Source organism: Aspergillus candidus, assembly GCF_002847045.1.
Source record: "Aspergillus candidus strain CBS 102.13 unplaced genomic scaffold BDW47scaffold_60, whole genome shotgun sequence".
Taxonomy (NCBI): Eukaryota; Fungi; Ascomycota; class Eurotiomycetes; order Eurotiales; family Aspergillaceae; genus Aspergillus; species Aspergillus candidus.
Genome location: NW_020194065.1, coordinates 108,905 through 134,693, shown reverse-complemented (window position 1 = coordinate 134,693; position 25,789 = coordinate 108,905). Strand labels below are relative to the sequence as shown.

The following is a 25,789-nucleotide window of genomic DNA, read 5'->3' as shown; positions in this document are numbered from 1 at the left end:
CTACGCACGTGGTTATTATCAAAACTTTTGATGGATATCTAAGACTAATTATAAACACCAAACGCCCCCTACATGATATAAAGGGTACAATGGGAGCGGGGGAAGTGATCGATGAACGCTGGAATGTCGACATGCAATTACATCCACAACCGACAAGTACCATCCGCACCGGCACTGACACACCACGGCTCCTTGGGGTGCCAGTCGAGATCGAGGACGCCCAGTTCGCCGGTGATCTTGTGGCCCTTGAGGACCTTGAGGGGAACGATGCTGGCGTTGCTGAGCATGTCGCCGGTGACGCTGCCGTGGAAAATCTGGAGCGAGCCGTCGTCGCTGGCGTCGGCGAAGAGGGGATAGCGCCCGCCGGGGTGGAAGCGGACGGACCGGATGGCTTTGCGGTGGTAGCGGAGGGTCTTGTAGGGCCGCTGGGACAGCTCGAGATCGTGCCACAGGAGGCGGCGATCGTAGGATCCCACGATGAGGTTGTCTCCGCCGGAGGCCGTGGAGGACGTCGGGTGGATGTCGAAGGACGAGATCCAGCGAGCACCGGGCTGGATGATCTTGACGAGGAGCTGGCGGGACAAATCGTAGGCGCGGATGGTGCGCTGGTTGGCCACGAAGAGAATCGGTTTCGAGGGGTGGAAGTGCGCGGTTTGCGGAGGACCACCACCCTTGAGACGCCGGCGGAAGGGGTACTGAGTCAGGTGCTTGGACAGGGTGTGGATGGCGATGGCGACGGAGGCCGGGGTCGAAGATCCGGGGCACACGGTGACGAAGTAGTCTCCGCGGCGATGCCACGAGATGGACTTGACCATGTAGCGGAGGGGAATGACCGCGCAGACACCTGCATCCGCGAGGGCTGGAGACGGGCGGATCCAAGTGGGAGGATTGTTCTTCTTGTTTGCCTCTGCGGCGTTGGGGGCAGGCCGCGTCGCCGCGAAACCCCAGCCAGCGTCGAGAAGTTCCAGGCTGGCCTTCTCAACCTCAGGATCCACAATCGGAGGAACCGCGAGGTAAACATCGTCGCCGGTGGCGATGGCCAGAACCACCGCATCCTTGGTCGGTCTCCAGCGAACCACGTTGACCGCCTCATCTTCACTCAACTTCACGCTCCACAGCTGGCGACCGGTGAGCAACTCCCAGACCCGAGCAGTGCCATCGTCACCACCGGTGGCGAGCCACACACCCGAGGGGTCAACAGCCAGGGAGCGAACACGGCCCTTGTGTCCCCGGAACAACGTGGCGCAGGCGGTGGGGAATGGCTTCAATTCCTCTGGGCTGGGCAGCTTGGGGAGAAGGCTCTCCGGATCGATGTTCAGCTTGCTCCTCCGGACACGGGGCGCCAGGTAAAGGTCCAGGCAGCGCTCAAACTTCTCTTTGACGAAATTCTCAAAACCAGGGACCTTGCGAAGGGAACCAAAGTCCTGAGGCAGGTACTCTTGCTCCCGGTCCTCGGGATCGGCTTCCTCCCAGGCCTTGCGTTCCTTGTTATCGGGGAGGTACTCCGGGGGAGGGTGGTAACTCTCTTCGTAGCCAGGAGGCGGCAGTTTGGGGGCGGGAACGTTCATGATGTGATCGGGTCGCTCTGCTTCGTCGGCCCAGATATCGTAGGACATCACATCCTCATCCACCTCCTCTCGCTCCGCGGGAGGCTTGTAGGGCAGAATGCGGCCCTGTTTGATCGCCTTGGCAATCTTCATGACCCGCTTCGCCTCATGCTTGGACGGCACAAATCGACGCTTGGGCTCCGGCGCAGCACTCAAGGGCATAACTTCCTTCTTGTTGGTAAACCATTCGAGCAGAGGCTCGTACTGGTCGTAGCCATCCGCGGTAATCTCGTTCATCTGCACCCTGCGCAGGAGCTCGAGTTCGTCTTGGCTCAATTCCAATGGCTTGCCAGTGTCAGGGTCAGTCAGGCCTGTCCAGCCCTTGGGAACCTCGATACTATCCAGCAGAGAGTCCAGAGCCTCGCCCTTGGCGGGACGCATGATCTTCTTGCCATTGATATCATAACCAATGTGGGGGTACTGGTCGTAGAAAGACAGAGGGATGTTGCCGATGGTGTTTGCTTCCTCATCCACGTCGGAAAGGTCCGAGTTGTCGTCCGGGTTGATCTCATCGTAGATGAAACGATCATTCCCATTGGCGTCCTTCTCGATGCGATAGTTGAGTTCCTCCTCCTCGTCGGACGTCTCCTCCTTGTCCACCGTCGGCATATCCAACTCAGGAGCCTTCTTCAGATCTTCCCCATCAGACGGGATCTCGTCACTATCGAGTTCCTCCTCATCATCCTCCTCCTCATCGCTAAACTCATCCACCAACTCAACCTCCGAATCACTGTCTTCGTCACTCGACAAGTCGTTCGCATTATCAGACAGATCCAGACCGTCAGCGTTCAATTCCTCGCCAGAAAACACCCCCGCATCTTCCTCCACGTCGCGAGTCACAGCCTTGCGCTTCTTCGAGACTTTCGAGGGATTCATGGTGAAGAAAATGCCCCGATGTTGTCGAGATTTCTTCTTTTTTTCACTCTTGATGCAGGAAGTTTTCCGGGGAACTTTTTTTTTTTTTCTTCCTTGCCGAGCGTCCAGACTGACCGCCCACGTGACACACCGCCTTATGGGCCGATCTTATCGCGATCCATTTTTGGCCTTTTTTTTTATTAGTTCGACATTCATCTTGTTTTATTGTCCTCGTTGCTTTGGTCTCTACGCAGAGAAATGAATGCTTGCTTGTCAGGCTCATTTCTCTATCGTCTGGCTATCTTCAGATAAATTCTACTTCTGAACCCTTGACATATTTCTATTGCAAGCTACCGAAACGTACAACGAAGGTAGCTATCGATACTTCCTCCGGCAGATGTGGGACAACCAGACTGAGTGGGGCACATCGCTCCCCACGCCTTCTGATGATTCCCAAAGCCAGGATGCTGCTCCTGTGTCCCAGCCGCTGAAGCGGCATGCGGCATGCGACGAGTGTAGTATGTGCTCTGTTCAATCTCAAGCGAATGACCCCATGTCATGGTTGGGTGCTGATGGGCTTATCCCGGGATAGGGAAACGGAAACTCAAATGCTCGGGGGAACCCAATGGCTGTAGTCGCTGTGTCAAGCAGTCCCTGTCGTGCCATTATTCTGTGCAAAAGCAAATGGGACGACCACCGAAGAAGAGGGCGAGAGAAGATGATGATGAACTGCCGCCGTTTGAGTTCTCTGGCGACGACGCATGGCTGAATATCAACCCCGCCGATTTCCCTCCCGCGAACCTTACACCACCAGGAGCAACAGGCCCTGTGAACGCATCCCACGGCGTCCTTCCAGAATGGTGTCCGTTGCCGGTGCCGAATGCGTCGCCGAATGCGTCGCATCAACTCCTCTCGACCGACGAAAATCACAATCATTCATGGCAACTGGAACAGGGTCAATCGTTCAGCTCCGTTCCAGAGACCACAAGCCCGTGGCCTGATTTCACGAGCGTGACGGCAGCAATGCCGAATCCGTTTACGGCGCCGCCGGGCCTACCACGACTCCAATCGCCCCCCGTGCCGTCCTCTCACTCCCAGACCCCCAGCGGGCAGTGTACCTGTCTATCTTATCTCTATCTCTGCCTCAGCCATCTATCCTCCCTCGCCTCGTTCCCCATCTCCCAACATACCCTGTGTTCGCTGTTCATCGCGTCGCGGACGGCGCAGGCCGTCATCCGCTGCCGGGTCTGTCCCACACGGTTCGCCACAGGCATGCAGAACGTCATGTTCACGGGGACCTTACTCAACGTCATCGCCGACGCCTGGCTCCGCGTATCAAAGACCGACCCAGCAGAACTGGGAAGACAGGCCGCACCCCCAACTTACGTATCTGCGCTGCAGAACTCCCCGAATTCGACAGAAGCGTGGGCGGACTGGCTCCGACAGACGGTGCGGTCCGGTGTACTCGGCACCCCCAGCGATGAGGCCGGCAGTGTGCAGTGCTCCCAGTCCCCGAGTTTACTCTCCTGCATCATTGAGATGGAAAACCGCCAACGACGCTGGCATCAATCACACCCGCTCTCTCCCTCGGATTCTCCCAATCAAGCGGACTTGGACTGTCAGGTGGAGGAGGAAAACCTCCTCTGCATTCGAGTCGCCCGGAGCGCCAGAGAAGTGATCGCCAAGTTCGGCTTCGAGCCATATGAGTACCCCAATGGTGTGGTGGCTTGAGTGCGTATCGCAGCTCATTCGTATATCTATATAATCTACTACACTACTATTCAATGTCGATATCCTTGCATTTGCTTCAACAGCGGCTGGCCTAGCTTGAGCATACGGACAATGCGATGGAGGTTCCCACTCACGACTTGCTTCAAAGCGCTTGATTTATCTCACAAGGCAGGAGTCTTTCCGTTACTTTCTTTTCATTATGTTTCACTTGGAGCGGTGGGGGGGGGGAGTCAGTTATCAACTTGGAAGTTAGGAGCGGTGGGAGGGAGTCTGATTTTAACTTGGAATTATGTACGTCAAAGAGATGGTTGATGAACACGCATATTTCGGCGCTCAATCTATTTCATTTCTGATTCCCTTCCCTAAATCCATTCCCTGTATTCAGGGATCCCACCAACTTTTCGCCAATATTAAACACCCAAAACCCAAATGCGAAATTTCATCGTTCCGGGGGTAAAATGGAGTCAACAATACACATAGAAGATGGCGAGGGGGAAGCAGGTAGGCATGTAGAACGGTCGTAGGAAAACTCAGGCGGCAACGGAATCATTCTTCATCGTCGTCGTCCACAATGTATCGGTGCTTCTTTCGGGCCGGGGGGGTTCCAGCCGCACCCTCGGGGGATGCCCTCTGTTTAGGACGGGCAGCAGGGGCGCGTTCCTCTTCGCCTTCCGCATCCATATCGTCATCCTCCAGCACGTCTTCGTCGTCGTCGTCGTCCGCCACTTCTGGCTCCTCGTCACTGCCGACCAAAAACCCGTCGTCCTCGTCGTATTCGTCTTCCCGCGTGCGTCCCCGCCGGTCGTAGTCTTCTTCGTCGTCCGTGTAGATTTCGCCCCGACGGTTGGGCCGCCGTGTCTTCTTTGCCCGCGTGGTCATAAGCCCGTCGTCGTCCTCCAGGCCGCCCACCGTCAGACCGGCCCCGCCGGATCGGTGAGAGACGCCCACGCGACGACCGCGGTCCAGCTCTCGGTCGGCGAGCTGCTGGCGCCGTCGGGCGGCCTTCAGCTTCTCGCGCTCCGCCATCTCGGCCTGTCGTTTGGCCAGCTCGGGGTCCTCCTTTACGTCGATGACGGGTGCGGACCCGTCGACTGTCTTCTTGCCGCCTCGGGTGGCCGCGGCCAGCGATTCTTGGAGACGTTGCACCGCGTCGTCGGTCTCCATCGTGGTCGGGTTCACGGTGAGGCCGTGGGTTAAGTGCGAGGTCAGTCGGAAGACCGATGACGCTTCTGCGGCGGCTCCCAGGTATACGTGGGAATCCAACTTGGTGTCATAATCTCCGGACTTGTTGAGGGGAGCCAATGGCTTGGTCGAGATCCGGTATTGCTCTTTGGGCGCGGACGCCAGTTGCAGGGTCATGGATCCATCCTCCCAGCGCACAATTCGGGCGTTCGACTGCAGGAGTGAGTCGTCGTTAGGGTCGTGGCGCCAACAAAGCGAGGTCGCCGCGGTAGCATATGGAGGTGCGACATAGGTCTCGGGGTTGAATTCTTCGGTTTCCACGGACAGGAAGCCGGGTACCGGCATGGTGTAGACCTAGAGTGTGCCTTGGTAAGCGGCTGAGGTATCCGGATTCGATCCACCCGTTCTCCCCAGACCTACCTCATCCTTGGAAGTGAGCGGTTCCGGCGCGCGGCCTAGGCTCAGATCCATAATGTTCACCGTCTCCTGGTACTCATCTTCCGCTCCCTCGTAGTCCATGCGATCTCCCGTGCGGTCATAGCGATCCTCGTCATCGGCCGAATCCAATTCCTGATCGTCGAGTGATCGTTGAGGTCGACTGATAGAAGAGTCAGTATTCATATAGTCGGTGTAAACGGCATATCTTGCCCGAATCAATCATACTCGTGATCCATTCCCGCGTCTGATCCTTCCGAGCCGAACAGGTCCGCATCATCGTCATCGCCATTCATGTTCGGCGCGTCCGAGCCCATGGGGCTTTGATCCCGAGCGGCAGGACCATTGCTGCGTTCACTTCCGGACGGACTAGGTGGTTGGTGACCAGCACCTGGGCCACGCGCCGGACGGCGAACCACACCCTCATCGGATGAAGACATGATTGGTAACCCTAGGCCAGGGGAGCTGGCAAGCCGGGGGAAGCGCAACGAATTCGGTGAACGGGCCGGGATCTGTCCGTGGTCGTCTTAACGGCGAAAGAAGGGTGTTGAGTCCAAGGATGCTGCGGTCAATCTAATTCACAGGGTTATACACACCGATCAAGTGCAACAAAGATTGAGGGAGGAAGCAAAGCAAAGGAAGACACGGTCAAGTCGAGTCTCCGAGTATGAAGATGAAGATGAATCTCGGATGAAATGGGGGGAAGTTAATCCTTCCCGGTCTCGATATGGTTTAGCGTGATTGGTATAGATAAACAGGACAAACAAGACCAACAGCTCGATGCTGTCACTTGATGATGGTGACAACTCCATTTAACCTTTTCGTCGAAGCCTATCATTATATCTTGGATTTTCTCCTTTCTTATATCAAGTGGGTGAAACGTAGTGTGTCATATCTTTGATGCTTCGTATCGGAGTTGTCTGTCATATCTTCCTGTTTGATTGCAACGTCTTTTGATGCCCATGTACGGTTGTCGAGAACGGGACTCGATGTGCATGTTCACGAGGTCTTTTTTTACTGGAACATGGAGTCAACTTTGAACTGTTGATATGCAAGACAAAGACGTGTGATCATTTACTTAAAGAACACCAGGATTCTGATAATGAACCACCTCCGACTGAATCTTCTCCGACCAAATTCTCAGCATCTGCCGGCAACTCTAATCAAACGCAACAGCACTCCTTGGGATGCAAGTGCATATACTCAGATACTATCCCCTCAGAGTCCATAATAAAAAGCTGACAATATGTAAAAACGGATAGCTACTAGGTATCGAACGAGATGTTTGCGCCAGGATACAGTGTCAAAACTTGCAGCCGCCGTTGATTCTCAAAATGTTATTCACATACGCGGGACACCAGCCAGCGGGAAAACAGTCCTATCCCAACTGCTACTGGACTATTACCTTACGAATGATAGAAATGTGTTTTTACTCGAGACGTGGGAACCACTGGAAGCTTCCCAAAGCGGGGACCCTTGGACTCGATTCGGCTTGCACCTGCAACAAAAATATCCTGAATTTGATACAACGTGGAAATCTGTTCCTGCAAACACTGTAGTTATTATTGATGAAGCTCAGGGTTCATACCGGGACACGTACTTCTGGAACACAATTATCAAAAACCGAAGGTCTGGGCAAGACAAAGACATCAAGATTTGTCTTTTCTCTTTCTACGGAAGCCCTTCGACAGGTGTGGAGGAAGACGATAATAAAAATGAATTTACCCCAGTCACCTTCGGTCCCGCGCAGCGCATTACACTGACTCCTCAACTTGACGAAGATTCGCCAGATATTGGCTTGTTTTACACGGAAGACGAATTTCGTGAAGTTGTATCACTTCTGACAACAAACAGATTCGATGAACCATTCGCAATTGATAAGACTGCTATGGACTACATGTATGACCTGACAAATGGGCATCCAGGAGGGGTGACAGCCATAATTGATTTTCTTCAGAATGTATGTGCTGTTCTTTGATTCCAACCCAGAAAGTGTTAAGCTTTCTTATGCAACTAACTCAAGCTCAGCGGCATCGCAATCTCCTCAAACACAAAGAGATCCGTACAATCACGATGGATCATGTTCTTCAATCTTTGAAGGATGAGAATGGTTTCTTTGGGTTTCTCAGGAATCATGCTGTTTATCGCTCATTTCCCAGAGGACAGCATCTTACATCTGAAGCTGCCGGTGCATTGGGCAAGGTTTTAGTCAATGGAGGCATACCGTTTGAGATTGACGATGCGACCATGCGGAAATGCTACGAGAGAGGCTGGGTTCACCGCATATCCGAAGAACAGATACCACAATCACATGACATTGCTGTCCTGCCGTCGCGCTTGCATGAAGTGTAAGTTCTTATTTAGTATTTCTTGTCTTAATCTAACCCTGTCTTAGATGGCTTGAGTGGTTCATGGGCAACAAGCCGCAGCATTTACCCGACAGATTTGACCAGTTACGTACATTATGCCGGGAGGTTCTCGAAGGTTTTTCAAAGATTAGCCTGAGACGTGCTGTTGAAGGCAAGAAAATCTCGACTGCAGCAAAACCCAGGCCCATGGAGGCGCAATATCATGATGAATTCTATAGGGCATTTTACAATGTGACAGGCATAGGCGTACCTCTCTGCAGTGAATGGTCAAGGAGTGGTAATAGTCGAGTTGACTTTTACATTCCACAGAAGCAGTGGGCCATCGAGTTCCTTCGAGATTATGATCGCGTTGATGAACATATCTCCCGATTCTATCCTGGAGGGAAGTACTTTCCCTGGCTGCAGGAGAAGAAGGTTGTAGATTGGATCATTATCAACTGTGCCTCCTCTCCCCCTACACGTGGTATGTTTCTATCTCATAGTGCTGTTGTTCCCACTCATCCTGCTAACATCATAATAGCGTATTCCGAGCAGAATCTCTGGACTGCCGTTTTTACCAATTGTTCTTCTGATTTGAGAGTGTATGATTATCAAATGCGCCCTTTGTTTTCTGTTCCTCTCCACGATTAGGAATAGCTCCATTATTGCAAGGCAACGTATGTGGTGGCCATTCACCAATTGTTCTTCTGATTTGAGAGTGTATGATTATCAAATGCGTCCTTTGTTTTCTGTTCCTCTCCACGATTAGGAATAGCTCCATTATTGCAAGGCAACGTATGTGATGGCCATTAGCAAATCTTATACAAAAAGGGAATTTTCGGATCCGTTAATTATAGTAAGATACGTATCCCACTAATTGTGGCTCTGGATTGAAGGATATCCTCTTTCCGCCGATTAGGCCTAGATATTCATGAGCCCCGCGTAGGGAGCTCACAAGCGGGCCTTCCCCATCAAGTATCCCCCTCAAAAGAAAAATTTGCGGGACCCCGGTCCTGTTCAATATTTTTTTCTGGTACTTCTGATGTAAGATTTGTGACAGTAGGCATGTTCAATATGTGACTGCGTAAGGCAACGGATGCGCAGCGTGGAAAGGCCACGGCTTCTAGACTCAAAAGCCACGCACAAACATGGTCCACAGTCACTCCGGAACTCCGTACTATTTCCCCCTCCGCCATCTTCACTTCTCCCTCTCCACCTTTTCCTCCCCTCTTCTCCCACTACGTCCTGCCTTCACCGATTCGACTTGTTGACACTTCTGGATCCCAGTGAGACTTGTCATCATGGCGACTTTCTTGCAAAGTGTGTAAGTAACGAATCCCATCCCAATCTCCGGCTCCCTGCATCCTTCGATCTCCTATGTTCCCCGGTCACACTCCATACACCTCCTCGGTCGCCCCCTTGGCGTGGTCAAGAAATTGGTCAAAAAAAAAACCAGAATAATTCCCGAATCAATCAAAGAGGCGGAAGAAGAAGAAGAGGAAGAGGAAAAGAAAGGGAAAAGGATCGCCTGTCCAAGACGGTCTTTTGATAGTCTGGGCGCCGCAAACCATCAATATGGACAGCCCCCTAAATACAACCCCCTCCCCTCGACCAACCCCATCGTCACTTGGTTCTTTGTTCTTTCTTTTGTCGCCTTGAGTTTCTTCAGTCAATATCAAGTCGGCTTTCCTCTTGTTTTCCTCGTCTTCGTTCTCTCGATTCTCTCTGTTGTGCGCATCTCGTCTTCATCACTCCCCCACCTCTACCTGAAACTCGTCAACGGATCCGTTACTGATTGGTATATGAGATCAACTGCAGCCGCCAGGGTTTTGGCCGAGGTGGCAATAATAAAAACAATAATAGCGCCCCGAAGATGAACAACGGAAGTCCCGCCTCGTCCCCGGTTTCTCAGGTGCCTCCGCACGTCGGCTCGGGTCCCAACTCCCCGGCGTTGGCCCCAAACATGGACAGCCCCGCCCCCGTCGACCCCGACGCCCCCAAATACTTTTTCCAGGAGAAGTATGCTCCGTTGAATGTCAAGGGCAATTTCTTGACGCTCTGTGCCTGTCCCAAGAATGTTGAACTGGGCGAGTGGCTGGCCCACCAGAGTAAGCGATCGACTCCAGTGCCTCCACCGCGCAAGCGCTTCCGGACGTGTGGTGCTGATACCCCCGATTCCCCACAGTCGTCGAACAATACCGTTTGCTGCATGGCATGCTCCAGGTGATTCAGGAAGTCAATGGAGTGACCGGTCTTCCCATCTGCAATGAAAGTTCCTGTCCGACCATGTCTGCTGGCCGGTAAGCCCCCTTCTCCCCCCCCCCCGCGCCCGGTCCCAAGAAAAAAAGAGTTTCGCATGCTAAGTCCTCGTCTTGTCCAGGCTGACCTACACGTGGCTCGTGGACGGCCGTGCCGCCAAGATCCCCGCCCCGAAATTCATCAACCGCGTGGAGAAATGGGTCGTCGCCAAGATTCATGACAACCTGATGTTTCCCACGGGGAAGGTTACCGGGAACCCCGACACCTTCGCGCTCAATGAGATCGCCGCGACGGACCCCTCTCACCCGTCGTCGGCGGGGGCGGGCGACGAGTGGATCGGCAAGTCCAGTGGCTTCCCGCAGACGTTCTACAAGGACTGCCAAGGCATCATGAAGCAGATGTTCCGCTGCTATGCGCACCTCTACCACGCGCACTGGATCCTGTTCTGGCACATCTCGAAACACGACGTGCTCAACATGTGCTTCGTCCACTTCGCCACCGTGGCCAAATACTACAACCTCGTGTCCGACAAGGAGATGGAGCCCATGCAGCCTCTGATCGACCTGTTCATCAAGCAGCAACGGATTCCTCCCGAGGCGCTCTCGGGTGGCCACTGGGCTCCGCAGGCCTCTAGCTGAGCTAGACGGTGGGTCCTTATGGCTACGTGCATTCGGCCACATAATGTGTCTTCGTGACCTGGCGTTGGAGCTGGCTTCTTTGGTTCAATTTGTTTTGGCCCCCCGAGTTTATCCAATTACCTTTGATTACTGTGCAAGGTCAAGGCAACACATCATATGACATCCACTGCTGTGAAACCTTGAGCATTTAGCATGCGATCTGCATATTGTGATTTCCCGTTTTGTTCTCCTTTTCTTGAACTTTTCCTGTATTGATGCATACCCTCTTTGGTATCCTGTCTTGTCGAGATGTTCTTGCACACAGTCGTTGTAGTTAGATAGATACGGAACACCTGCCGCGGGCAAGGCTTCAAAGCCTCGGTATTTCCTTTCTTTTTTTCCCCTCGCCTGATTTCTCATCTTTATTTGATGTTCCATCTGTGTTGGGGATAACAATCTTCCATAAACGTGGTTGAATCTGAACGACGATTAAACAAGACATGAAATATGCCGCTCCCAATCTCCTGCGCATGCGGTATGAAGTGGTCAGTGGATATGGCCCAGTATTCCCACATCAAGTAATACGGTGGCCTCTCATGCCCACCCGCTGCACCAAAGGGCTGGGAAGGTATGATCCCCACACAGTTTCGGGTTTGAAGGAGGAGCCATGCGGGTGGTGAGGACCTAGTTCGTAAGTCGTAAAATCGAGACGGACTCGCGCGCACCATGTAGACAATGCAGTATGAAAGTTCCCAAGCAAAACACAAGACGAGAAATGACGGATAGATCTCAACAAGGATACCTTAGCATTTGGCATTCTTCCTTTTTCTCTTTTTCCCTTTTTTCTTTTCCTTTTTTCATCTCGGAATTATTTTCTTTAAGAAACCTCATAGGTAAACCCCATTCTCCCCCTCCCCATCCTGCGCATCATCACCCGGTCTATCCGCCGACGACGACGATCCCTGAGGCGCATTCGAACCATGACCATTAGCAGCCCCGGCCCCATTAGCCCCCGGAGAATCCGTCTTCGCATCAGGCGCCAACTCATCCAACTCAATCCACTTCTGACCGCGTCCTTCAACCTCCGCCTTCAGCAACCCAATCCGCTCATTCATAGAGCCCATCACGCCCTCATTCTCCGCGATGTAGTTTTCCAGCTCCTGTTTCTCCTGCAGGGTGTCTGCAGATTCGGCCACGAATGTCTTCAGCTCACTGTTGGAGCGCTGGAGGTGGGCAATGGAGTTCTGCAGCTCGGAGGCTTTGGCGTAGACGACGGCGAGGGGTAGCTCTTTGATGGCTTCTGTGAAGGCTGCAGGGCTGATGGGGAGGGCTTCTGAGGACATTTTGGAGGGATACTCTTTGAGCGGGATATTCTTTCAGATGCCTTTTAGTTAAATGGTAGTGGGATTGTGTGCTGTGTGGATGAACTGATTGATGGTTGCGTGGATGAAGCTCGTTTTGACGTCGTTGGCGTTATCGGTGCTATATGCTTTATCAGCACGTGACTGTGCACGTGGAGTTCTAGCTACTGATATTGACTCGAGTTTTCGTAAGTTAGTAAGAGTAATAAGGAGGATTTCAATTGAGTGTAGTAATCCTTTCGTGGTTACGTCCAATTATTGTCGAAGATGTGGTGGGTGTGGTGGTGATATGGTGGTTGTGTATGTAGTATGCCACTACTCCGTCCATTATATACATCGACCATGCAGACCAACAACTTGAACACTACGTTTATTTCGGGAATTTGTAGTACTCATTATGTCTGATATACCGATATAGCATACACATACAAAAATATATCTACATGTAATCATTCCCATTCAAACAATGTAATAGAAACCAGACATGGAGACATCGGAACAACTTCTCCGCTCCGGAGGTCGGCCTGATTTTCGGGATGCCTGAATTTCTCCACGTATGGATCTCCAACCACCACTTCCTCTACTTGCTCTACCCCACTGCTGTTCCTCCCCAACTCCTAACTAATCGACACGCTCGTGCAGCAGGGTCCCAGACCCTCAGTCGGAGGAGATGAGCAATGTCTTCTGCGCAGCATGGCGGAACCCGTGCGCGGGGCGCCATCATCTAGGCTTGCTCTCGCCGGTGCGCTCCGCCCTTCGCGCCTCTTCAACGTCCTCATATAGATTCTCACCCGGAAAATCATCCACCACCTTCTCCCTGTCTGCCCCCAAACCGCTATCGCTTCCGCGCCCAACCGCGACGCGACCGTTCGCACCCCCGGCTCTTGTCCGGTGCCTCCACTCCCGACCGACCCCCCCGCCGCCGGAACATGGCGTCCCAGTGCGCCCCGAGCCCTTCACCGAGGCCGAGATTAAGGCGATCTTCGGCGCCCGCACGAAGTTGACCCCTCAAATGGGAAACCGCGTTTTGGCAGTCCTCCAGGGCAGACGGGAAGCGGGGACCTTGGATCTTGACCTCCCGGCCGATATCACCCGCTCCGCCCGCCCCGCGACACTCGATAAGGCTCTGACATGGTTGAGAAACAACCACCCCATGGACGAGGATGCCGCGATCCTGGCGCGCGTGGAGCGCGAAGAACGAGAGGAGGAAGCCAAGCTCATTCGCCGCGCCGAGGACCTGGGTCTCTACAAGCCGCAGAGTGGCTCTTACGAGGCCGAGCTGGGCGAGTCCCAGGACCCGTCGGGAAAAAGTGTCTTACAGGAAGCGCGCAAGTTTAACGAACAGCGACTGCTGGCGGAGCAGGAACGGAAACGACAGGAATGGCTGGAGGGCGAAGAACGCCAGCGTCAAATGTACGAGCAGCAGATTCAGAAGCATACGGCGTTGCAGAAATCCGACGGCGAGCCGGCTTATGGAGGTAAGGTGCCTACACATATAAAACTAGGCATGCGTCCACTGACTGGTACATAGTCCAGCAACGCGCGGATCCCACTGAGCGTCCTCTCCTGGCTTGGGTGCAGAAGCACCATTTACAAGCCATGGACACCACCATCGATGCGACCAAGATCACTACCGTGAGTCACACATATTGGGCGTAGGCGCATAGGTTATGTTCGAGGGGATTAAGCTTGCTGACATATCGGACAAATCAACAGAGCCGGCGTATCTTCCCTTCTCTTGCAGTTGTCCTCCTCACAATCGGCGCGGGCTACGTCTTCGCCCAGACTTACGAACCGCCCGCGAGAGCAGACCGCATGTGGCCTGATACGCCCCCGGCGGCAGCGACCGTCGCAGCCATCATCGGCATCAACCTGGGTATCTGGGCCTTGTGGAAAGTCCCGCCTGCATGGCGACTTCTCAACCGCTATTTCATCAGCGTCGCCGCGTGCCCCCGCCCATTGAGCAATATCGGCGCCGTCTTCAGCCACCAGAGCCTCAAGCACCTCGGTATGAACATGCTTGTTCTGTACTACAGCGGCACAAAACGTATGTTTCTCAACTTCCTCCCCGACTGGTGATGTCCTATTGACTCTATTAAGTCCACGATGAAATCGGCCGAGGCAACTTCCTCTCTCTGTACTTGGTCGCCGGCGTCATGGGCTCGTTCACCTCGCTAGCGGCCCACGCCCTGACCGGCCAGTTAGCCGTGACATCCCTCGGAGCCAGCGGCGCCATCGCAGGCCTGATAGCCGCATTCTGTGTGCTCAACGCAAAGTAAGCCCCCCCTGATCTTTTCCTCCAATCAAAGCTACCACCGCTAACACAAACGAAACAGCCAAAAACTCACCATCGCCTTCCTCCCCCAAGAATGGCAACACACCATGTCCGCCAACGGCTGGGTCTTCCTGACCGGCATCGTGGCCCTCGAATTCCTCAACCTCATTCCGGCCCTCCGCTTCTTCAGAGTCGACAACTATGCTCATCTGGGCGGGTATCTCTCTGGGACTATCTTTGCCCTGGCTTATAAGGATCAGCAGAGGAGGAAGAGGGAGGAGATGCCTTGGTTCAAGAGGGCTTTTTTGGAGTAGACCTTGCTTTTTGACTTTGTTGGTTTGGGTGTGATATGTTTGGTGGCTGTTGTTTCCCTTCTCTACTCTTGTTTTACTAGCTGGCGCTTTTGTTGTTAGGTAGGCACTATTGTTTGTGTGCTGCTTTGTATCTATTATTATTATTTATGACGTGGAAATACTGATTGAATGGTAAATATCTACTCATGGAAGAAGGACTTTGATCTAGACTATTTATAGAAGTCTCAACCTGCATGATTGACGAACTGACTTCTCCTTTTTTGATACCTAGTTCTTCCACAAATTCTCGAACATATATCTATCTTATCTTTGTCAATGAAAGTTCACTGTAAAGCGAAGTTCCTTCAACTATCCCCTCTGACGCAAATAATAATCTTTCATACTTATCAGGGTTACTGCAGTAATCACTGCTCACGGCTCAACACTGACTTTCCTAATCAGGCAGAGCAACCAGCACGTCCCAAAACAACAAAACACGTCCAAATCTGCTCTTCTAGAAGGTTATGCTTCGTAAGTCGACCCGCGGTTCATCGCTCAACGCACTGCATCGCATGGGTCTACCCCGGATTCTCAGTCGTCGTGTTTTGATATCAAGAATAGATGGATGGGTTGGAGTGGTGTGAAGCCTTAGTTGTAGACCGTAGAGTAGACATGAAGCCAGGTTTGCTGAATTTGAGGCGAGTGAACCTAGGAGAGCACAATAACTGCTCATGTCATGCCGCGTTGTTGCTGTTGGTTTAGAACAGCTTTTCTTCCTGCTGTTGTTGATACTTGCTTTCTCTTTTCTCTTCTTCTCTCATCCTCTTCATCATCCTGCATTCTCAGCTGCCATACTCGCTACATTTCTCACACCTCGCCATCTTTACAACTCGCCTGAACCTCTGCATACCACGCAGTTTCCATCACATCTGACCGCCGCAGCATGTCGGATATGGTGGACTTCTCCGAGGAAGGGCAGAGCCCGCCTCCCATGTTCAAAATGAGGAGGAGCCTGTCACAGATCTACCAAGACCTTAGTCCCCAGGTTCCCGAAGACGAACACTTTGTGATGACCCGCTTGTTCGTCCAGAGAGACATGGTGGATGAGCTAGAAGAATTGCCGGACCAACTCGACGGGGGTGACGATCCGGGGGGCTCGCCTGACGCTGCACCGTCCGCTCCACCCTGGTCTGATACGGAATCCACAGCGTTCGACGTGGTCGACCATCCGGAGGAGATGTCTGCGTCCTCCTGGTCCGATACGGCGTCTGCAGCCTCCGATGAAGGCCCCGACGGACCGGCGAGCAAGAAGACCAAGACGGCCGACGACCCAACGTGCGTCATCAGTCACCCGTCAAAGATCGTCGACTACCACTTGTACGTGCGGGCCGTGGAAAAAGACAAAGACACCTGGTGCAGGCGGAACGGTATGTATCTGTACGATGGTATGGACTGCCGGCGCATTTCCTACCGCGAGCTTCTGAATCCTAAGACCCTGTTCTCTGGCGATGGCGGGAATGAGGCGCGATTCTTGATCTGCGCGCTCCCCATCCCGGATCATGACACGACGGTCCGGAGCCGACACTACGTCGTGGGGTTCGACTGCACGGAACGAATCTTCGTTGCGCGCCATTTTGACTACATTACGGAGAACATCGACGATCTGTGGACGGTGTGGGACGACGGGCTCGACATGTACCAGCTCAGCGTGCCGGACCTGCTCCTGCTGCTGCAGTCCAGCTTTCGCGACGAGGTGCACGTGGGGATCGGGGTGCTCAGCTCGAGCCCGTTCTGCGTGGCGCTGTGTGGGGAGGACGACCCCGGGATGGAGATCGTCATTGCGATTTCACTGTGCCAGTGGCTGCTGGACTTTGCCGAGGTGATCTTCGAAGAGCAGCACGACGCGATGGACATGCTCAAGCAGGAGATCACCCATTACGTGGAGGAGCTCCGCATGGTGCTGCAGCGGGCGTCGTTCCGGGCGTGGTTTGCATCCAGTAGGGACCTGTCGACGGGCGGATACAAGCGCAAGTCGGAGGTGAACAAGTACATCAACGATCTGTACAACTATGAGAAGTCCATGCACGACGGCAGCCTGGCGGGACGGCCGTGGCGGGCTCCGGGGCTGGAGACGTGCGACCGGCTCCGCAGCGAGGACCGGACCCTGAAGCGGAAGCGGACCGAAGGCCGACTGGAGGAACTGTTCACGATCCCCGAGACAGAGAGCTCTCCCGAGGCGGTGGCGGCGGAGGCGTTCGAAGAGATGAGGGATCGGTCCGAGGCCAGTCGCCAAGTTTTGGAGTCCACGTTCCCCACGGACCATCCCCGGACTCCATCTCCCCGGCCACTTCCCAGCAGCCTGGAGGCGGGCGCACGGCCATGGAGCCCCATGTCGCCGGGAATTGTGGCGCCTGCGACGGAGGGATTCAAGGAGGGGTCGGTTGTGACTGAGTACGACCGAATCCCACTGTCCCTACTCCTTCGTCGCGCGGCGGATCTCGTAGACGCGCAGCCCGAGTTGGACACGGCGGAGAATCGAGGAGAGTTTGGCAGGATGCTGTTGGAGCTTGGGGTGGGGATTGATCGCGCACCGGTGGATGTGTTTGCTAATGTCAGCCCGATGGGATATTTGCATGACGACTGGAGTTTGGCATCGGGGGCTCAGGCGCCACCGGTTCGTTGTCTTCTTCCTAGCCCGGCTTTTGATTAAGTGTGGATTCTCGATCGTCTCTTCTTCATTTTCATGTTTGTTTTTTTTTTTCTTCATCAACTGGATGTTTGAGTTGGGATTATGGATCCTTTATTTCTGTGAGAGTACATTTCAATATGGTCCTTTGTGGTTTGATGGATGTTATCAGGGATGGTATGGGATGATGAATATGGGGAGATGGATCCACTTGGAGTGTCCATCACTGGAGTGAAGATCATGGTCATACCCCTGAGATCAGATGGTGAATAGGAGAGTGATTCGTAACGGGGAAAGAAAGAGAATCAAGACCGAGAAGGATTCAGAAAGAAGATCCAGATGAAGTCCAAGAGGTCCAGAAAGAATCCAGAAAGAATCAAGAATGAAGTCAAGAAAGAATCAAGAATGAAGTCAAGAATGAAGTTATATCAAAGAAAAGAAAGAAAGAAAGATGCCTGCAAGACCAGGCAGCCACATACCAGATTACGATCAGCAAAACCCAAGTACCCTTACTCAATCCCAAGGTGGTTGATTATTACTTGGTTATTCTGACTAGTTCTTAGTGACTTCTTGGCCAGCAGTCTGGGTAGCCTTATAATGCTTATTATCTGGATTATGTTCGTTCTATTATGATTCTCCCCTCTTAACCTCCCTCTGGCTCTGGGTCGAAAACTCTACTTGTCTTTAATTCTCTACACCATCCTTTTGCTCCGCCTCTCCTTCTCTTAGTCTTGTTCTTCTTCGTTTCATATTAGTACCATTATTTGAGGAATATACTCAATCCCTTCATCTTCTCCCTGCGTGCATTGATACCCCTTTTGTTGTGATTTCATTCCGTCTATATATACGCCTCCCCACCATCCTTGGTCGATTCGATTATACTCCTTCTTTTTGGATAGTTTCTTCACGAGCAACAGGCCATAGATCGTATCATCATGGCCCAACCATACGGTAGGCCTCGGTTTTTCGACCGCCTGCCTTCTACCTCCTACTAATTGACGGATCGCATAGACCCCCCCAATGGCCAACCCCCCATGGGCAATCCCCAGATCGATGTCATCTGCGGGCCCTTGCTCAACTTCAAAAACATGGACATCAATTCCTCCGAGTCCACCTGGCGTGGTAGTGTGCTGATCGTGACCAAACCCAACTGCCCTCAGCCGCGGCTTGTTTTGCGCAAGGCTGGCCCAGCCGCCCCCGACGCCTCGGCCGATGCGCCCCTCTATGGCAACCACGGCTCCCCCATCGACGGTTTGCGCCTCTACGAAGATCCCGAGAAGGCCTTCTGGCGCTTCTCCCTCGCCCTCCCCCTGGACTCCTACGAGGCTCGCTGGGAGTACGCCATCGATGGCTTCCACTACACTCAGGGCGACCTCGGCCGCGCCTCCTGGGACTTTGTCGTCCCCTCCGTCAACCAGTCCATGCGCATGATGTTCCACTCCTGCAATGGCTTCTCCGTCGGCACCGACATGGACGCCTGGCTCGGCCCCAACCTGTGGAACGATGTCCTGCGCGTTCACGCCCAAAAACCCTTCCATGTCATGATCGGCGGCGGCGATCAGATCTACAACGACGGCATCCGCGTCGACGGCCCCCTGGCCGAATGGACCGCCATCGGCAACCCCCACAAGCGTCGCGCCCACAACTTCGACAACTCCATGCGCGAGCGCTGCGACGAGTACTACTACGCCAACTACATCCGCTGGTACTCCACCGAGCCCTTCAAGGAGGCCAACGGCCGCATCCCCCAGATCAACATCTGGGACGACCACGACATCATCGACGGCTTCGGCTCCTACACCGACCACTTCATGCGCTGCTCCGTCTTCCGCGGCATCGGCGGCGTCGCCTTCAAGTACTACTGCCTCTTCCAGCACCACATCGCGCCCCCGCTCTCCACCTACACCACCGACGCGCCCCAGACCATGCAGGCCGTCAACGGCACCGCCGGCGCCGACCCGCGCCAGCTCGAAAACACCTACGTCCTCGAGAACCAGCCCGAGGACGACAGCTGGATCGTCGGCAAGCGTCCCGGCCCCTACGTCGAGGAGAAGAGTCGCAACCTGTACATGCGCCTCGGCAAGCGCATCGCCTTCGTCGGCGTCGACGCCCGCACCGAGCGCACCCGCCACCAAGTCAACTACAACGACACCTACGACCTCATCTTCAACCGACTCGAGCAGGAGGTCGCCGCCGCCAACGGCGACATCAAGCACCTGATCGTCCTCCTCGGCGTCCCCATCGCCTACCCGCGTCTCGCCTGGCTGGAGAACATCCTCAGCTCGCCCGTCATCGCGCCCATCCGGCTCCTCAACAAGCGTTTCGGCTTCGCCGGCGGCCTCTTCAACCAGTTCGACGGCCAGGTCGATCTCCTCGACGACCTCGACGACCACTACACCGCCCGCCAGCACAAGCGCGAACGCCGCCTCTTCATCCAGCGTCTGCAGGACTTCTCCAAGACCCACTCCGCCCGCGTCACCTTCCTCGGCGGCGACGTTCACCTCGCCGCCATCGGCCGCTTCTACTCCAACCCCAAGCTGGGCATCCAGTCCCGCCACGACCCCCGCTACATGATCAACGTCGTCAGCTCCGCCATCACCAACAAGCCGCCCCCCAAGGCCGTCGCCAACCTGCTCGCCCGCCGCAACAAGATCCACCACCTCGACCACGACACCGACGAGACCATGATGAACATGTTCGATCGCCAGCCCGGGGGCATCGAGAAGAGCGCCAATTGGAACAAGGTCACCATGCCGTCCCGCAACTACGCCTGCTTGACGGAAGTCGACATCCCGTTCACCAACGGCGACGGCCCCACCGGTCTCGAAGGCGGCACCATCGACCAGATCCCCAAGGACGGCCACTCGCCGCTTCACAACGGCGAAGCCACCGCCGGGGCGGAGAACTCCGCCGCGGACGGGTTTGGCTCCGACGGCGTCATGCCCGGTGGTCTGGACGTGGCTATCCGAGTGGAAATCGACCCGCAGAACAAGGAGGGTGCCGCCGACGGTTACGCATTCAGTAGTACGTATCTCCCCATCCCTTTCCCCCTTCATATATCCCCCATATTCCCCTTTTTTCAAAGGAGAAAAATATTAATAACACAACCAGTCCCACCCCTGGAATACGTCCCGTCCGAATCAGACAAGAAACGCCCTCACTCGTGGCGCTCGCACTCGCTTCACGGCCGCCACTCCCGTCCCCAGTCGGGTAATAATGATCCTCCTCGACCGTCGACCTCGATCAACTAGCTAACTCGAAAAAAATTTGGCTGGAAAAAAAAAGAACAACAAAATAAACAACATCAGCAGCAGCAGCAACAGCAGCAGAAACTTGTCTTTGATCCGGTGACTTGGTGGTCCGAGGGGATTCCTATTTGAATTTGATCTGATTTGATTTGTGGGTTGATGGGGGGTGGGGAGGGGGTTGTAATATTTGATTTATATGCAAGGTGGGATTTGTTGGATATTATATTATACCTATTGTTGTGGTTTTGAATGTATCCGTGCATGGTTCGTTTTGATATTGTTTGAGGCGGAGGGGGAGCTATATTTATGATTTGACTTCTACTATTCTTATTGATTATGTAGAGTATTTTGACACATGACTTTATATTGATAATGTGTATCTTTATTGACCTATTGACTTATTTCGTTCTTTCTTTGGTAGTAAGAGTTTTGTTGGTGGGGTGAGCCAGGTATTGATTTCGATGTATATCAAAACAGATGGATGTACTAAATGGCTTCCATGATGCCTTCGTTTCTGATCGAAATCAAGGGTGATCTAATCTTCCATAGATAAGCTGTTCCCTGATATTCAGAGAGATGTTAGGATCGTCTAGGATATTTCAAAAACCGAACATTCGATACTCCTTGAGTTCGTATGTAGCATCAAACTTGCCCTACCGCTCATACCGTTGGAGACGGTTGGCATCGTCTACCACTCAAGTTGATCACCTGGTATCTGCCGTATCCACCGGCTCAAAATGTCCAGACCCCTGCAAGAAAGGACTATGCAAAACAGGAGACACAGGACTCTCAGCCGGTCGACATCGTCGTCGCACATACCGATAATGCTTATCGAGCTCGAACTCAATGGCACACCGAACCCTCAGCGCACTGAGCGCAGGCCACACTCCCTGCTCGCCCTTTTGGATCCAGTGCTTCAGGTTCTCTTTAGTGGGGTTCTCCAGGAGCTTGGTGAAGTCCATTATTGAGAGATCCGGGACGAGGGTCAGGCTGGGACCTGGGATGGTCTCCTCGATGAGGAGCCGCGCGAGGACTTGCGGAAGGTAACCGAGGTAGTCCAATTGGCGCAGTCGGTGGCGAATTTCCGATGCGACGAGGCCTTTGATAGCGCGCGTTACGGTGAACCGGCCTGTTGGACGCCGGTCGAGGAGGTGCATCTCGGAGCGGAAGAACGGGATGAGATAGGGTCGGGCTTGGGAGACGATGAAGTGGTTGACGTTGAACAGCTCTGCGATCCGCGCTAGCGGTGATTCTCCGGCTTTGTATCGACGAGTGCGCCGTGCTGCCTTGGAGGCTGCGCCTTGGTCGTCCCACCAGGGGACGATTTTGCCTGACTCGTCCTTGCAGTAGATCGGGACCGACTGGTATAGTGATGAGGATGACGCATTTGACGCCACGGCCGCAGACCAGATCAACTGCGCATGGTTAGCCCTGAGAAGTTGGATGGAGGTTGGAGATTGGCACGTACTACGTTGGGAGCGGTCAAGTAGTTTAACAAATCCGGCGTCCCGCCCGTGTTTGACGTCGCGACAGTGATGTTGAGAACACGCTTCGAGCGAGCGAACGCTTCTTCGAACGTGATATCTCCAATATTGGCCCGCACGCACTCCGCAAGCACCCCGATGTCGAGAAAGTGGCCGCGAGACATAAACCGGTTGACTCGTCGACTCAACACCCCCAGCCAAGTGCTTCCTAGACCGAATGGCAACCGGGGGTTGCTGTCTCTCTTACGAACACGGTCAAACGCAGTCAAGTCTATGGCATCGCTGTCGAGGAATGTCAACAGTTCAGCCTCGGTATGTACACCGACCAGCGCGGCGATAAGCGCACCCGTTGCCGTACCGGTGATGATGCGAGGCAAGACGCCCTGGAGGTGGAGGGTCTTCACCACGCCGAGGTGACATAGCCCGAAGATCGACCCGCCTTGTAAGAGCAATGTCGTTCTTCCAAACGCCTGGCGCGTATCGTGCAATAGCTCCAGCTTTGACTGCGCGGTAAAGCCAGTATCGTAACCCGGGACCGCCGGCAGGGCTGAAACATATTGAATGGAGAGTGCCACCTGAGTGATATAGTCGTCCACCAGATGCTTCGTCCCTGCGTACGAATGAAGAAAGAGATGGATGGCTGTTATGTTGCCGAGGTTGCGGACCAGACCCGATCGGAGCAGGCTGGTCAGTGTCAAGATGTCGTCATTTTCTCGGGCGTTCATGATAGCCTGCATCCTTCCTAGGATGAGGAGATAGTCATAGTGAGGACTCGTGGGGTCCTGCCGCCTAGATATGTTCAGCTCTAGTATTCGTCGGAGTCCCGGTCGTAGTCTGTCCACTCACCATAGATTGGCGCCCAGGAGTTCATCCAAGTCAACCGCAGCATCGTTCCACTCCTCAAACGATTGGGCTGTAGATATTTTGCGCAATAGTTGGGATTGAGGAGATGCTGACCTCCACCATGACAGTAGTGCCTAGTGTAACGTTGTCAGTAACCGTGCCATTTTAAGGAGCCTACTAACGATGGGGATGGGCATACATCTTTGAAGAATTGCAATATCCTCACTAATATAGTGAAGAACCTGGCAATTACCCCGAGGGGCATCTTGTATTCTGATTGATAGGAGAGAGATGATGATGCAGAAAGGAACAATCACAAGGGAGGTTTCTTTTGGAGGGGACGGCATGATCACATGCTCCCGCAACAATGATATAATTCCGATCTCATCGTACCTGACTACTCCGTGCCACTATGACTACTCCATAAATACCAGTAATCATCAATAAATGATCTGACCACTGTCAGACTCAGTAGATCAAAGCAAAGGCGGAGATCAGAGCCCTGGAATCCGATCTTGCATATACTTCCCGTAGGGGAAATCTGACGATAAGGTTGGACGATCCCTTATATACTCGGCTCTACGATCCCCCTAGTCAAATCTTCTTACCATCAAAATGGAAATATGTTCATATGAAGAAGAAAAAAGTAAATTCATAGAAGCCGGATTTTTGGTTTCCTACAGTCCATGTCCCTTGGCGAAAACACCATGCCAAACCCGTAGACGCGTGAAGGGGCATTGAATTTCATGGTTCTCTGATTCTTTTTTGTTTTAGGTTGAACTTCGCATTGTTTTCCTAATGCAAAGAGGTCAAGATTATATTCCCCTGACATCCTAGCTACCCACCAGACGCAATCCCAGAAACCGTTTATTCCTCAATGATGTTAGTTCGCTCAGACACGTACAGACCGTCCAGGAACTGAAATATATTGTTAGCGATTGTTAATGCCCCTCGAATGCGGATGATCTCACCTTTCGGATATCCTTGTTACGGACTCGGCAGATCTGCTGGATATCGGCGGCACTCTGGGAGACGTTCTCCAGGGAGTTACCGGAGAGCTGGAGCTCATCCTTGACGTTGGGGGAGGTGGCGATCTCAACGCCGGGCTGAGCAGTCAGACGACGGACGTACTTCTCGCCCAGGAAGTTCCTATCAAAATTCATCCATCAGTAACCTCGAACAAATAATAGGTCCACAACCACGCTTCCCGAGAAAAAAAAACGTAATTTCCAGTCCCTCGTAAAATGGTGCTTCCGGCTTACCTGATCTCAATCTCGGTAAGACCGGTCTCGGCGTTCTTCTCAAGGTTGACGTTGATGGGGAAATGCGCGTAGACGTAGCGCATCTTGTAGAGGAAGCCGCGGGTGACACCGATGATCAGGTTGTTGATGAGGGTGCGGACGGTACGCAGGGTGGCAACGCCCTTGCGAGCACCGTGGTGCAACTCGATGGAGATGACATTCTTCTCAGGGCGGCCGAAGGTGACGGCGATGTGAGAAAGGTCCTTGACAAGCTTGCCTAGAGTCGAGGACAATCCATGTTAGTTACATGATGCCGAATAACGAGCCGAACAGACGATAGCCGGACACTCTTCGTTGTCCGTAGCCAAGTCATGCCCAGGGTTTGGAAATTTTTTTGTCTGTCCTCTAACAGACAAAAAAAAAAGGTGGAGGGTGTTGCATACCTCGGGGGCCCTCGACGGTAACAATCCGCGAGCGAATGTGAACGTTCACTAGGAGCAAAATTCGAATCAGCATGAAGTCCTGTCGAAGCATATTCAACATAGCCCATTGACAATGGCCTCTCCCCAATGCGCTCCCTGCTTTCCCCCTCTTTTTTCTGATTTTTCCACCCAGCGCTCTCATTCCTTCAAGCAATCGATCCTGCACCAGGCGCGACGTCTCGTAAACCCCATATCACCCTCTCCATAACGTCCATCGTGCGGTCGCGCCGGATCACCACCAAATCAACCACCACGAGGCCACCATCTCAAAAGACCAGGAAGTTAAATCGGATGAAAGCTCACCATTGTCGGGGATGGGCAGCCGTTCCTCGGAGTGAATGTACCGCATCTTGACTGCGTGGGCTGTGGATTGTCCGAGGGGAAGATTGTCGATGTCGTCGTGCGGTCGGTCGTTCAAAGGGAACGAAATTCGTCAAAAGCCAGTCTTGTCTGTTCCGCTCCGGTGGTGGAGCGAAACCCGCCGGTTGTGCGTCGCTTAGCGACGTATTGGGTTAGCGTTGTCCGCCTAGGGTTGGCACCGATTGGGTTTAGCGTCATTGGTTCGGAGTATGGTTTGTTTTATTATGAAATGACATAAACTTATACTACAGAGTTACAAATTGGGAAGACTTGCGGAATTGTTCTTTTGAGCCGATCGAATATTGCATCTCCAGAAAGGAAGTGTCTGTCCACTCCAGGCTTATCATCGTCTCTTCCTCGAAGGTCTTGGCACCACGATCGGACCACGTGACTGTTGCAGTCAAGATGTCTATACAAATATGAATGAGACATGGGCAGAAAGAAACAAAAAGGAAGAGGAAGAGAAGGAGAAGAAGAAGAAG

General features: G+C 53.4%; 11 protein-coding genes across 11 annotated transcripts; 6 read left to right on the top strand and 5 right to left on the bottom strand.

The window, feature by feature from the left end:
* Positions 1-21: 21 nt before the first annotated feature.
* On the bottom strand, positions 22-2,510 carry erb1 (ribosome biogenesis protein ERB1). Its single transcript, XM_024814067.1, has one exon. It carries the CDS (start codon positions 2,481-2,483, stop codon positions 138-140), a length of 2,346 nt encoding a protein of 781 aa, XP_024668624.1. The 5' UTR covers positions 2,484-2,510; the 3' UTR covers positions 22-137.
* A 171-nt stretch (positions 2,511-2,681) lies between these two features.
* Positions 2,682-4,414, top strand: BDW47DRAFT_111966 (Zn(II)2Cys6 transcription factor rglT). The gene is made up of 2 exons (XM_024814066.1): positions 2,682-2,980; positions 3,055-4,414. Exons 1-2 carry the CDS (start codon positions 2,860-2,862, stop codon positions 4,191-4,193), a joined length of 1,260 nt encoding a protein of 419 aa, XP_024668623.1. The 5' UTR covers positions 2,682-2,859; the 3' UTR covers positions 4,194-4,414.
* A 97-nt stretch (positions 4,415-4,511) lies between these two features.
* BDW47DRAFT_76245 (Paf1-complex subunit LEO1) lies at positions 4,512-6,448 on the bottom strand. Its single transcript, XM_024819791.1, has 3 exons — positions 6,039-6,448; positions 5,796-5,973; positions 4,512-5,729 (listed from the first exon to the last, which is right to left on the bottom strand). The coding sequence occupies exons 1-3, from the start codon at positions 6,248-6,250 to the stop codon at positions 4,740-4,742; spliced, it is 1,380 nt and encodes a 459-aa protein (XP_024668622.1). The 5' UTR covers positions 6,251-6,448; the 3' UTR covers positions 4,512-4,739.
* Positions 6,449-6,616: 168 nt separating this feature from the next.
* BDW47DRAFT_111960 (uncharacterized protein) lies at positions 6,617-8,875 on the top strand. Its single transcript, XM_024814065.1, has 5 exons — positions 6,617-7,003; positions 7,073-7,770; positions 7,839-8,158; positions 8,206-8,642; positions 8,700-8,875. The coding sequence occupies exons 1-5, from the start codon at positions 6,913-6,915 to the stop codon at positions 8,807-8,809; spliced, it is 1,656 nt and encodes a 551-aa protein (XP_024668621.1). The 5' UTR covers positions 6,617-6,912; the 3' UTR covers positions 8,810-8,875.
* Positions 8,876-9,814: 939 nt separating this feature from the next.
* On the top strand, positions 9,815-11,316 carry BDW47DRAFT_76210 (Mob1/phocein family protein). Its single transcript, XM_024819790.1, has 3 exons — positions 9,815-10,266; positions 10,344-10,458; positions 10,539-11,316. Exons 1-3 carry the CDS (start codon positions 10,032-10,034, stop codon positions 11,053-11,055), a joined length of 867 nt encoding a protein of 288 aa, XP_024668620.1. The 5' UTR covers positions 9,815-10,031; the 3' UTR covers positions 11,056-11,316.
* A 501-nt stretch (positions 11,317-11,817) lies between these two features.
* BDW47DRAFT_76201 (uncharacterized protein) lies at positions 11,818-12,459 on the bottom strand. The gene has a single exon (XM_024819789.1). It carries the CDS (start codon positions 12,375-12,377, stop codon positions 11,922-11,924), a length of 456 nt encoding a protein of 151 aa, XP_024668619.1. The 5' UTR covers positions 12,378-12,459; the 3' UTR covers positions 11,818-11,921.
* Positions 12,460-12,984: 525 nt separating this feature from the next.
* Positions 12,985-15,117, top strand: BDW47DRAFT_76199 (rhomboid protease PCP1). The gene is made up of 5 exons (XM_024819788.1): positions 12,985-13,873; positions 13,927-14,030; positions 14,112-14,442; positions 14,496-14,670; positions 14,732-15,117. The coding sequence occupies exons 1-5, from the start codon at positions 13,066-13,068 to the stop codon at positions 14,982-14,984; spliced, it is 1,671 nt and encodes a 556-aa protein (XP_024668618.1). The 5' UTR covers positions 12,985-13,065; the 3' UTR covers positions 14,985-15,117.
* Positions 15,118-15,801: 684 nt separating this feature from the next.
* Positions 15,802-18,117, top strand: BDW47DRAFT_134241 (uncharacterized protein). The gene has a single exon (XM_024818041.1). The coding sequence runs from the start codon at positions 15,907-15,909 to the stop codon at positions 17,671-17,673; it is 1,767 nt and encodes a 588-aa protein (XP_024668617.1). The 5' UTR covers positions 15,802-15,906; the 3' UTR covers positions 17,674-18,117.
* Positions 18,118-18,277: 160 nt separating this feature from the next.
* BDW47DRAFT_76191 (uncharacterized protein) lies at positions 18,278-21,169 on the top strand. The gene is made up of 3 exons (XM_024819787.1): positions 18,278-18,600; positions 18,661-20,673; positions 20,761-21,169. Exons 1-3 carry the CDS (start codon positions 18,585-18,587, stop codon positions 20,898-20,900), a joined length of 2,169 nt encoding a protein of 722 aa, XP_024668616.1. The 5' UTR covers positions 18,278-18,584; the 3' UTR covers positions 20,901-21,169.
* Positions 21,170-21,242: 73 nt separating this feature from the next.
* BDW47DRAFT_111947 (triacylglycerol lipase family protein) lies at positions 21,243-23,518 on the bottom strand. The gene is made up of 4 exons (XM_024814064.1): positions 23,424-23,518; positions 23,228-23,358; positions 22,366-23,170; positions 21,243-22,312 (listed from the first exon to the last, which is right to left on the bottom strand). The coding sequence occupies exons 1-4, from the start codon at positions 23,487-23,489 to the stop codon at positions 21,602-21,604; spliced, it is 1,713 nt and encodes a 570-aa protein (XP_024668615.1). The 5' UTR covers positions 23,490-23,518; the 3' UTR covers positions 21,243-21,601.
* Positions 23,519-23,850: 332 nt separating this feature from the next.
* Positions 23,851-25,366, bottom strand: BDW47DRAFT_111946 (60S ribosomal protein uL6). Its single transcript, XM_024814063.1, has 5 exons — positions 25,251-25,366; positions 24,909-24,956; positions 24,487-24,742; positions 24,196-24,373; positions 23,851-24,142 (listed from the first exon to the last, which is right to left on the bottom strand). The coding sequence occupies exons 1-5, from the start codon at positions 25,294-25,296 to the stop codon at positions 24,092-24,094; spliced, it is 579 nt and encodes a 192-aa protein (XP_024668614.1). The 5' UTR covers positions 25,297-25,366; the 3' UTR covers positions 23,851-24,091.
* Between the last annotated feature and the right edge of the window lie 423 nt (positions 25,367-25,789).